Genomic DNA, 11,519 nt, shown 5'->3' with positions numbered 1-11,519 from the left:
CCCACCCAGGTTCCCCATTTCCACTGCTTCCATTGGGAGATGCAGGCACAAATAACTTGCAGCTGGTTGGGGCTCTTATAGGCAAACTAGGAGCTGGATTTAGCCACTGGGTTTGTTAAGTCCCAGCATCAACAGTGTACTAGTTCCTCAGACAGGTCTAAAGCTCCACATAAGAATTTTCTTCCATCAGGATGCAAATAACAGCCCCATTTCACAGTTCAAAGAAAACATGTGACTTTAAAGCAAAATTATTAATTTTACTGACAGTAATACAAATTGAGAAGTTCCCACATGAGTTATAAGACAAATCAAATATTTTTCAAATGATTCCTGCACTGTAATTTTTCCCTCTTACATTAAATGTAAATACCTCATTGCCTATTTTTATAGGTGGACCTTTGTGCTATTTCAAACATTGATTGCATGTTATCTGAAGACCTAGCATCACTATTCTCTGTATGAAATACCTGATGATGGGAATGGAGGTCAGATCTGCAGGGGTTTGGAGCAATCTGCAGCATTACTCTGTTCAATCAAACCTCCAAGTCACAATGCATCAGTTTATCTTTTGTATAGACCATGTAAGTTACAGAAAAAATCTCCTAAGAAATGCTTGAAGAATATTTCGCTGCACTTACTTGTGCGTCATTTCCATCTTCCAAGTGAAAGTCTAACTACTACACATGAGGAGGGAAAAAACTGAAACCAATCAATGTGGTAACCACCTCCACCAATGCGTGAAAATAGGTTTTCTAGGACAAGAAATGCCATGCTTTTATGTCTAATGACTTAGGCAACCTCACAAGCTAAGTATATAATTTGATTCCAATAAGAAACTCTCCAAGACATAAAATTCTCATTACCATCCTTGCAGGGCTCTGAGCCATTGCACTTCCACAACGTGGCATTTTTATATATTGACAAGGTGTCACCAGCATTGAGTGTATCACCCCACTGGGCTTCAGGCAGGAAAAAATAGGTAATGGAAATGGGAAAATGCACCTTGGAAGGTGAAAGCAGAGGTGTCTTCTTCACTTAGTGATTCCTGTTGAATCAGCTCAGCAGTTTGTGTTGCCATGAATAAGGGATAGATCTCCCACACAGTGGTACACTCAAATTGAGTTTGAACCACTTAGGGAAGGGGCTGAGAAGCTGTCACCTTGTACTTAGACTACACAATTTCGGACTGTCACTATACCAGGTACCTATGAACTAGTCAGTCCCAGAAAAAGAATGACAAATCTTAAACACGTAACAAACGCAGTAAGCATACGAGCTATAAATATATTTTTATATATATCTCACTACTTATCATAAAACTGACCTACGAGGATGACGGCAGACACACAACATGCAAGCATATGCAGTTATTTTTACCTTGGCATGATTATAAATATCCACGCAGTTTTCTGTATTAATGCTTTTTGCACAAATGATCTCACAGTGTCGTTGTAAAGCTTCAAGCTGGAAAAATTTAGCAGCAGAGAGAAGCTAAAAAAAACAAAAGGCATGGAAAAAATAGTCAAAAACTGCTGAGCGATACAGAATCAGAGCTTGCTTCTTTACTGTTTCATTATATTTTTTTCTCTGCCCTTTCTTCAGTTAGCATGAAAAGTACTGACAAAAAGTCAGAATGAGAAGATTGCTTGGTTGTTTTAACCCTCTGCAGTCCCTTCTAAATCACACTGTGGGAATCTGTACACAGAGAGAACACCAAAGGCTGCTCAGGTCCACATGCTGATTTTGGACAAGGAGAAAAAGGAAACAGCGGCTTGAAGAATATTGCAAACATGACTCTGCAATAAGGGACCTGCAAATACAACCCCAAAACCCAAAGTTCTGGTTCAACTGTTCCCCAAGATCTTATTGAAACAGAGCACCTGGGCTAGATGTGGGGAAGTCACCTAAAAGGTCAGGATCAAGAGTATAGAGGAATTCAAACCAAATGATCATGACCATCCTGGGCAGTCTTGATCTAGAGAGACAATAAAGCTCGAACCTGCCACCTCAGCAGGCTCAGGGGAATAGAATCAAATCTACATATGCTCCTTGTCCTAGCTTGTGAGCAGCTGTAATGGGACATCCAGATATCCACTGAAACACTGTCTGGGTCCTTGGCTGTTACTCCAAGGAATGAGTGCACAGAGGTGGGAACCAGCTTTGTGAGGCAATGCCTAGCTAGCATTCAGGTGAGTGTCATGTGTCTGTCACTGCTCTACCATAGCTCTCCTGACACCAGCACTGACCTCCCTTTTTGGCCCTGCATCCCCCCGCTGTGACTGTACTGCCTACCCTGGCACTGCCTTGGCATCTCTGCATGCCTGTGGGGTGAAAATGGCTTGAACTTTGAGTTCTCCAAGTGATTTCAGCAGTGCTAAGATTTCCTCTTTTTCCCTTATTCTGTCCTTTTACAGCAGGGAAAAGTAATTTTGTTTTCTGTCTTTCCATGGTAGGTCATTGTCTCTGGCTCTCTGCTCTGCCTTAGAAAGCAGGTTGGGGTTCTTCATTGCTTGACACCTTGCTGTAATCCAGCCAGACCTTAGGCCAAGCTGTTCAGGTGTTTAAACAGCACTTATGCAGGTATTCAGGCCTTTAGGCAGCCCCTGTTATCTTCGGCTGATAGAGAAAGCTAACCTGTTCGTCCCAAAGGGGCTCTCATGCTACACTGGGGAACAAACAAAACCCTGAAACTTCATGACATTATTCTGACTTCTCCTATGCAGTCTGCTCAAGCTCTACTTAAATCCCATAAATAAATCCAAGTGCTGGAAATCTGCAGTGCTGATGTGATAGCAGCCAGCTGGCCCCAATTATGAATTGCCGCAAAGATTTCTGTGGAGTATTTCTGGTGCTTCTTGTTATCATATTTGTAATAAGGCAAGTTACTAAATGCAGTTTTGAAAGATAAAGCCAAATCCTATTCCAGATGCCTCTGTGGCTCAAGCAGTCACGTGCTGGTTTGTAATTACTTTAAACTGTGAGGAACCATGGCCAGATCTGTTATCAAGAGATCAATCAATCAGTCATACATTCTGGAGTCACAGAAGTTTTGAGATGTCACAAAAGTAGAGCAAGCTGCCAGCTGAAATGCAGCACAAGCTTTTTAACAACCTAGGTGATAACACACATCTCTATAAAGTCACTGCACTGCCTAGTCTATTCCCTATTTCAGAAAAGGTTAGAAATTCAGGAGGTCTTTCCAAACTCTGAGTGGAATAGAGAATTAGTGAACTTTTCCTATACAGCTCAGGAAGTCAATGTGGGTATGCTTACTTAAAAATCCACTCCCTGCACTAGAGAGGGATAATTTCAGTCCTGAGCAGTTCCATCCTGTCCATTCCATCCTGGCTGCCAGACAGTAGTGTTATAGGGACAGAATAATACAGGCAGCAATAAAACAGTGATCAGACATGAGGAAATGGAACAGGTTCTCCACTGAGAGGGTGGTCAGTCACTGAACAGGCTCCCCCAGAGAAGTGCTCATGGCACCAAGCCTGCCAGAGCTCAAGGCATGACACTCTGAGTGATGTGGTTTAGTTTTACATAGTCCTGCAAGGAGCAGGGAGTTGGACTTCATGATCCTAATGGGTCTCTTGCAACTTGAGATATTCTATGACCCTGTGATAGACAGGTGGCAGACACTGATGATTACCAGCTGTTTAAGTAGCTCTGATTTTAGTATTTACTGACCTGCATTCTTTTTGGCTGCCTGAAAACTCCCTGAATGACTGTCAAGAATTTGCTCAAATATCCTTTAGTTCTATGTAGTTGGAGTGGTTTTGCTGATCACAGCTGACAAGGATGGCACACAGTATTTGGAAGGGGATAACTTAACATCCATAAGGTCGTGGTTGTGTGGCTACACTGAAGGTTCAGTCAGCTCCAGCTGGCTTGGTTTGGCTTTTGCAAAAGGCCACAGCAGCACCTGGATGTTTTACATCCAGTGAGAAAGGGGCAAAGAAGTCTCCATATCTCAGGGAGCAGATTATGGTTTTATTTGTGGAATTTGAGAGTCACATGCTTCAAATTGAACTGAACTGCGTCTCCAGTGGATTTCTCTCATGGTTAAAACCCAGCACATGCCCAAGACTTCTCCCATGTGAGGAACCAAATTGAATGTTTTTAATGCTGCTGAGATAGGGAGGATGGAACACTATGTTGCTGGAAATTGGTTCCAGATTTCAGTAACACCACTTCTGCCTCTAAGTAGGTCTTGCAAAGTCTCCTAGTCTCCTGCAGGACTGCAGAGAGCCTGAGCACTCCAGGTGAGGCACTGCTGGCTCTTACAGGAGTGCTCAGGTCTTGCCCAATGGCCCTGTGCCCTCGGGTGAATGGTACACAGATCAGTCAGCATCGCTCCCACTGCAATTAAATAAATGTCTCTTACCTCCATAATTTCATTATTTTTAATCAGGAGTGACTCTGCACCTCCATAATAAAGATACTGCATAACCAGCTGTAATAAAACAAAGGGAGTGTTTATAAAAAGCAATCCAAGACATAGAGGAACAGGGGATGATGCAGACAATATCCAAGGCTCTCCTAACACCACCATGGAGTTGTAGGTAAATCAGGCTCAAGCCTCCTGATTTCAAAGATATGCTTGGTTATTCTCTCTCTCTGTGAAGTCCAATGTTTCCTTCTCACAGGTAGTCTAATGTCTCAACCCTCACCCTCAAATTGTCTGGACTTTCTGGTGAGCTCCAAACAGTTTGCAGGAAACTGATTAACCCATTCTGAATTTTCAGTGTATTTCCCAGTCTGTTAAGCACATCACTGATTCAGGCAAACACAGCATATATAACAGTTATTCCCCTATTCCTTCCCTGGCAAAGGCCACCTTCATCCAGCTGTGTGGGCATGCATGGATGATAAGAAAGAGGTAAAGGAGGCTTTGCACTGTAATACAAGATAACTAAGATCCCCCTGCAGGGAGCCCACAGTTACTGTAGGCAGTTGGGAATTACTTGCAGCAGTAACAGTCGACACATGGAGCTGTCTGAGCTCCAGCTCAAAGCAAGGGAAGCATATCCATGTACACGCTACAGGTACGGAGAGCAAGCTCTGCCTTTTCACGGCAAAAAATTGATTGGAGAACACTGCAAAGGAAGGGAATGAAGTGTGTCTCTTCCAAACCTGTCCATTAAATACAGAAAGAGCCAACTACAGAAAGAAGTGCTTTCTGGTGGCAGGCAGTGCTTTGTGTGCACAGCCCATGCCAGTGAAATGCACGTTGCTGGATCTGCTGGGGCACATTTGCAATCAATAGCACTCTGCAGTGTACGGACAGAGATGAAGCCTGTGCTTGTGAAACCACTGCTCTGCTTTATCAAGTACATACATACTACTTTGATCAGGGCATGCGTGGTGCTCTCTTACAAGTTCCATTCAAATTCGGTGTGAGGACTGTACCTGAAAGATGGGGTACTTCACGTAGTTGATCTCAATACAAGTACTATCAGATGCGGGCTTGCTAGACAGCAATGCTTTAAACCTAAAGAAAAAGGAGCAAAATTGAAATACCAGCCCAATTATCTCTGTGAAAAAGTACAGCAAAACCAATACAGAAGTGCAGTGGAATGACAGCATCAACTCTTGCAAAAACAGTATACTGAAATGAATGGATTTGTCACCAAAAAGCATCAAGATTTAGACACTAACATAAAGTTCAAACCAAAAGGAAGAAGCCTCTCTCTAGGAGATCTCAATTTGAAATTTTTGAGAAATACATCTAATATAACGATAGAATAAAATGTACATCAGAAATTCAGATTCTGTAATGATGCATATACAAAACCAAAATCTTTTTCTTGAAGGCAACATGATCTTTTATGACCATTCGCAGCATTTAAAACCTGAACATTTTCCTTTTTTGAATGTGATATGATAAATTTTGGCTTATGCCCACTATGCTGCTTTAAAAAATGTTTTGGAACAAAATATTAAAACAACAACAGACTTTTAATGCTCCTATGAAGGCTCAGTACAATTGTGTAAGAAGAGGCAGAAGAGAAAACCGGACAGGTTGCTGTTCTCTGATTAGCAAAACCTGAAATTCAGACACAAGTTTCAGGACAAAAAACTCACATAATTTCAGTTAACTTCAGACTTATGTGAGATATATACATATGCAACAATCTACTTCTCAAAACCAGGTATTTCCATTGATCAGAAGGTGAAAATGAGGAATGTCCTGCCAGACACACCTGCCCTTGTACTTCCTCTCTTTGATAATTCATCTGACCTTCCAGCAGTAGTTCAAAGCTTGGCTGATCTATCAAGACTGGCATGTGCTGGATGGTAACCTTTTCCATATAATGACTGCATCTTGTTAATTAAAATACAGATAACAATTTATTTGCTTTCACTAGTGCCAAACTTTATTATGAACACAATTAGTAAGCTTAAAGCTGGACTTTGGAACATATTTGTACATCTACCAAGAAGCTCTAAACCCAAATATCCATTTCTTAATTGAAGGCAGGGTCAGATACTGCAGTTACTTTATGTAAATCTCTTTACTCTGTGCTGTGGGTTGGCTGCACGACTAGCATCAATATTGCTTAAATTGTCAAAACTCAGTGCCTTGTCCTTGCCACATCTTGAACTAAGTTGCTATGGAGGGCCACCTAGATTTGTTTAAAAGAACACCTTGAATTATACAGCTGCATACAAATAACGGTTGTGAGCAACTTTTAGGTTGGGTTGAGCTGGGTAACCCACATTCAGCCTTCTGAGCACAGGAAACAGTAAGTATTGCCTTTGGATATAGTACATGCTTCACAGCTATTTAATTTTATTTAAAAGCTGTCAAATGCTGTCAATGAATTGTGTGATGGTAGCTTGCTTTTCCTTGAGACTGCCTAAACTGATGCATGGTAGGATTTAGCCATTCACAAGATAAATTATTAAGAATCAAAATATTAAGACTCCTGTATGGTCAAGAACTGGGTGCAGCAACGAGCACCATGCCAATGTGCCTCAGTGGAATGAAGTCAGATGCATGGCTGAAAGCATGGATGAAAATCTAGTGACAGGAGCACTTGTTAAATGTCTGGCAGATCAACCAGAAACAAGCTGTGGGGATGTTCTGATCAAGAAAAACTTGAAGATTGGGCCGCTAGCCCTTGAAGAACTGGGTACACTAAAACAAACAAAAAAAACCCCACAAACCCACAAAATCAAATTCTATTTTTGTTAAAAACCAGAAATGTATCTCTATTTTACCTTGGTGATGCAGTAAATAGCAACACTCGATGTGCATAAAATGGTCTTCCTTCCACCAGAAATGTGACATCTGACATCTCTTTATTATTAAGAAAATGGGGATCTAGAATCACAAAAAGAAGGAAACAAAAAAGACAGTAACTTTAATTTGGAAGAGGTCATGAACACACTGTTTTCCTGTTGTGACAAAAGAAAGCAACAGAATAGAAGGATATTGTTTTTAATGAGTAAAGCCCAAAAAGCTATTTTGGGCAGCCTGAGACAGAAGCCCCTCAGACAACCACATGGAGTTCAGACAGAGGGAATTCAAAGCTCTGAAGTCCATGATGACCTTGCTGCAATGACAGCCAGCCGTCCCCTCCGTGTGACGCTGGCACAGCCTCCCAGCTCTGCTGCCCAGAGCAAACTGCAGCTCAGCAGATGCTGGAGGGGCCTACACTCATTTATACCCTATTAGGCCACTCTCCCTGTGTAAGGAAGTCTGTGCCAAGGGGAAGAGGGTCCTGAAAAATTGCTTGGGTCTTCTCTCAGTCCTCTGAAAACACCCTGGGCTCTGCTGACCAAGCTGGGAAGGCTGTGCCAGTGCAGCATCACCTGCAGGCAGCAGCCAGGGTGCTGTGAGATCCAGACACACACCTGGCTCCAGGCCCAAGGCTTGGATCCCAGCCTAATGAGCAACACAGACAAATCTTTGCAGACTTACAGCCCCACTCGAGCACACCTGATGACCCTCCTGATTTCAGTGGGAGTTTTAGGTCAGGCTAAGTTTGGGGCCCTTCCTTTTCTAATTCTGTCTTTTAAATTCAGGTTTTTCTGACTTGTGGCCCCCTCAAGCACCTGCCCAGCAACAGCCTTCCCACAGCTCTCCCTGGAGAGCTGACAAGGATCTTCCAGTTCCACTTACCCAGGCGGGAGGTCTGCTTGCGCTTAATTTCCACAAGCTTTGGGATGGGGTAGGGTCCATAGCAATGAGTGAAAATGACAGAGAGCTGCTGGCTGATCACCTCATTCTAAGCAAAAGAAAACAAATATATGCAACGTAAGATCAGTATGCAGAGGACATGTTACGTTGTTCTCAACCAGCTGCCTGTTTTGAAGGTGAAAACTGTGATTGCTGAAGCTTTATTAAAAATCAGAGTTTACGATTATTAGCATTTGTCAGAAACTGCAGCTCTCATTTACTTGATTGCTACATCTCCTGTACAAATCATTTTAAATGAAAAAGTCTTCTCCTTGGATGACAAGTCTTCTTTGCCTAACAAATTCCACAGCCCTGTCCCCTCTGCAAAAACAAAGTTCCTTTACAACAGTTATTTCATTTTATTTGCAGACTTACTGTACTGGAAAATGACTTTTTTCTCTTTAGACAATGGTCACTGGTCACGTCTTGGAAAACCTGAGCTACAGACAGATACAGCTGCACAGCCTGCATGCATTTTCAAGTGCAGCAGTCTCACAAACAGACCCTTCCCTTACAGAGTGACTGAGGCATCAGAGCCAGCCACTCATTTAATCCCAAATACACCTCTGGCACCAGTGTGGGCACTACTGTGGAAGCCACCAGACCCTCACAAAACCAGGTCTGGTCCCTGGCCTTACCCCTTTCTGCCCCATCTCAAGGATGCTTTCCTGAGCACCTTGAGAATTTGTATGCCTAAGCTGTAAGGGTAGTGAAATGGATTTAACGCTTAACTACCTAAGGCCCAGATGAAAACAGGATTTAAAAGCTATAGCAAATTTTATCCCACACTTTGCTGATAACCAGAGCAAGTCTAGACAAGCTCAGCAGTGCCACACTGTTAATTCATGGTGACATCTTTTAACTACCCTGTTGGCTGGTGATTCTCTCCACACCAGGAAACTTGTGAAATGGCAAGACACTTAGACGTAAGAGGGTCAAAGGCCAGGAAATAAGCAGGTGAGGGACAAAAAAAATTCGTAATACAAAAATTTGAGGAGTGTAGATATTATACTAAAAATATCTCCAGGCTTTAGAAGCAGAAATTGAAGCTTTCCTTGCTCTGAGCACATTTCAGAAGTGCTCCTTAAATCCCAGGAGTGACAAGGAGGAGTGGCAGAGATGCTGTAATGACTCCCTTACTGAATCTAATCAAACAGGGTGGGAAGGGGTGGAGCTGTTCCCTCACAGGCACATGCTGATGTCAAAGGAAATTACACGCACTTGCCCGCAGGCACGAGTTGGCTCCTATTACTATGTCAGATGTAGCACTGAAAGAAACACTAAGAGAAATATTCATACTGAGAGACACCATTTAGCAGGCACAGGGCCCAGCCTTCAGAGGGGGGCTCACCACTGTGGCTCTGACACAAGGAGGGTGTCTCACCCCAGGAGCATCTCACTCTTCAGCATCCTCCCACTGGAGCTCTGCAAAGCCCTCACAAAGGGAGTGAATCACAGGCTAAAGAGAAAAGGAAGATTTAAGGCCAGATTTAAAGAAGGAAGTGACTCAGCTGCCAGGAGGGCTGGGAGGGAAAGCTTTAGACAGACAGGGCAGAAAGAGCATTTTCTTCTCTGCTCAGAAGGGCTGTGCCGAAGCGCCAGGGCCGACTGAGTCAGCCAGGGAGGACTGTGTCCAGCCAGGGAGGAGTGTGTCCGGGGGGGATGCTGATTACAGCAGGGCAGCTCCCGGTTGGATCTGGCAGATCCTAGAAGCCAGAAAACACAAGAGAAGATGGGGACAATTCCATGGTTAGAGCAGAGGGAAGCTTCTGGAGAGGAGAAGCAATGCTCACCTTTACCTGCAGTGAACACAAGCAAAGCGCACTGAAGAGGAAAGCTCTGGGCAGTGCCCTCCCCAATCTGCCGGGGTGCACAGGTCCTGTCTGTGTCACTGAGGTTTCAGTGGGCTCCATGAACTCACCAGTCCCAGCCACAGCTGTGCCTACGCAATAGCTTTATAAAAACACACATACACGTCAATAAAGACAATGCAACTCCTCCTTCCAGGGTGCCTGTGGGAATGTGCTGATGGAAAATCTGGGTATTGACTTCGCAGTGCCTTGTTAGGAGCTGCAGGCCTAACTCACCAGACTGGACCAGGACATCCGGCTGCACCGAGACCAGGCAGGGACAGGCCAAACTCAGCCACACAAGTGGGAGAAGGGGATCTCTGCTAGTAACTCCAACCAACGTAAACAATCAGTTGTGCCTGCAGACAATCTCATGGGAGCCTGCCTACACGGGCTAGGTGCTGCCTGCTCCCTGGGTCACCAACTGGGCACGAACTCTGTGGTGTCCAGATATGAGCCTATTAAAAAGCCACTTTGCCCACAAGACTGTGAAAAAAATGGTGTAAACTAAGCTCTAACTAGCTCAAGATATGGTACATTTACATGAGAGATGCTTAAAAACCCAAGACATGGAACACAGATGGGACAAAGAGAAAAGAGACCTTAGGATGGACACATCAAAGAAAGCAGCGCCATCAGACAGTGGTTTCAGACCTCCAGTGCAGAACACTGACCTCATTTGGCAGAGAGGAGGCTGGAGACTTCTGGCTTCTGTTGGTAACATTAAATACTTATATCTCATGCCACTCAAAGGCCAAAAAACTTGCTCAGTGAGAAAGCTGAAGCCTGTGCTTATTCAGAGTCATTGCTAACAAACAGCAGCAAGGGAGGGGAGTGGTAAGTTATTGTAGCACATCAAGTTTGCTTCCCACACCCCCAGCACACAGCCAAGCTCACAGGGCTGTGGCCCTGGATCTGCTCCCCACAGTGCCTCTGCTGACTTTTACCAATAAACCAGACAGAAACAGGAAAGGGAAAAGGGATGCTTTATCTGCAGCTGGATGGCTGGGGAAAAAATTGGCTTTTTTAGCAAAGTCCTGCTCTTGGAGGACTTGGGCTGCCTGTGAAGTAACTGAGAACAACTGCAGAAGTTCATGACCCGGGGCACAAGCATTGTTCTGGAAGACAGGAGGACATATTCAGCCTATTCAACCTTCCCCTTCACACAGGGCCCACACTGAGGTGCTCAGAAGCTCTCATTTAAGCACCAAGATGGATAATTCTTCCCTGTTTACCCTTTCATCCTATCAGTGTAACTGTGAAAGCCCAGCTGTAGGAGCTCACTGCAGCAGTTGTGGGCGGCAATATGAAGACTGGAGGAGCAAACCAAAGTTTGTTTTCTTGCTACAGTTTGATGTTGGAAAACATTGTGCCAGGATGTGTGAGGCTGACACCTGGAGCGAGGCCAGCTTCCCTTCAGACATGGGCATTCATCTGCACTCAAAGGGAGCCGACGCACATCTTCTTCTGTGGGAGGGGGA

At 44.0% G+C, this 11,519-nt stretch overlaps 1 protein-coding gene across 3 annotated transcripts in view; it reads right to left on the bottom strand.

Moving 5' to 3' along the window:
* Positions 1-11,519, bottom strand: part of BTBD11 (BTB domain containing 11) — a 178,290-nt gene that overhangs the window by 13,724 nt on the left and 153,047 nt on the right. For all 3 annotated transcript variants that reach the window (XM_042050407.1, XM_042050408.1, XM_042050409.1), the window contains 5 exons: positions 8,132-8,237; positions 7,228-7,330; positions 5,413-5,494; positions 4,388-4,456; positions 1,378-1,491 (listed from right to left, as the gene is read on the bottom strand). In XM_042050407.1, coding sequence (XP_041906341.1) covers positions 1,378-1,491; positions 4,388-4,456; positions 5,413-5,494; positions 7,228-7,330; positions 8,132-8,237 — 474 coding nt within the window. The remainder of the gene's footprint in view (positions 1-1,377; positions 1,492-4,387; positions 4,457-5,412; positions 5,495-7,227; positions 7,331-8,131; positions 8,238-11,519) is intronic.

The sequence above is a fragment of the Corvus kubaryi genome, unplaced genomic scaffold (assembly GCF_017639235.1).
Source record: "Corvus kubaryi isolate FWS band 111438036 unplaced genomic scaffold, C.kubaryi_AGA036_p1.0 74, whole genome shotgun sequence".
Classification (NCBI taxonomy): domain Eukaryota; kingdom Metazoa; phylum Chordata; class Aves; order Passeriformes; family Corvidae; genus Corvus; species Corvus kubaryi.
This window is presented reverse-complemented; position numbering and strand designations above follow the sequence as displayed.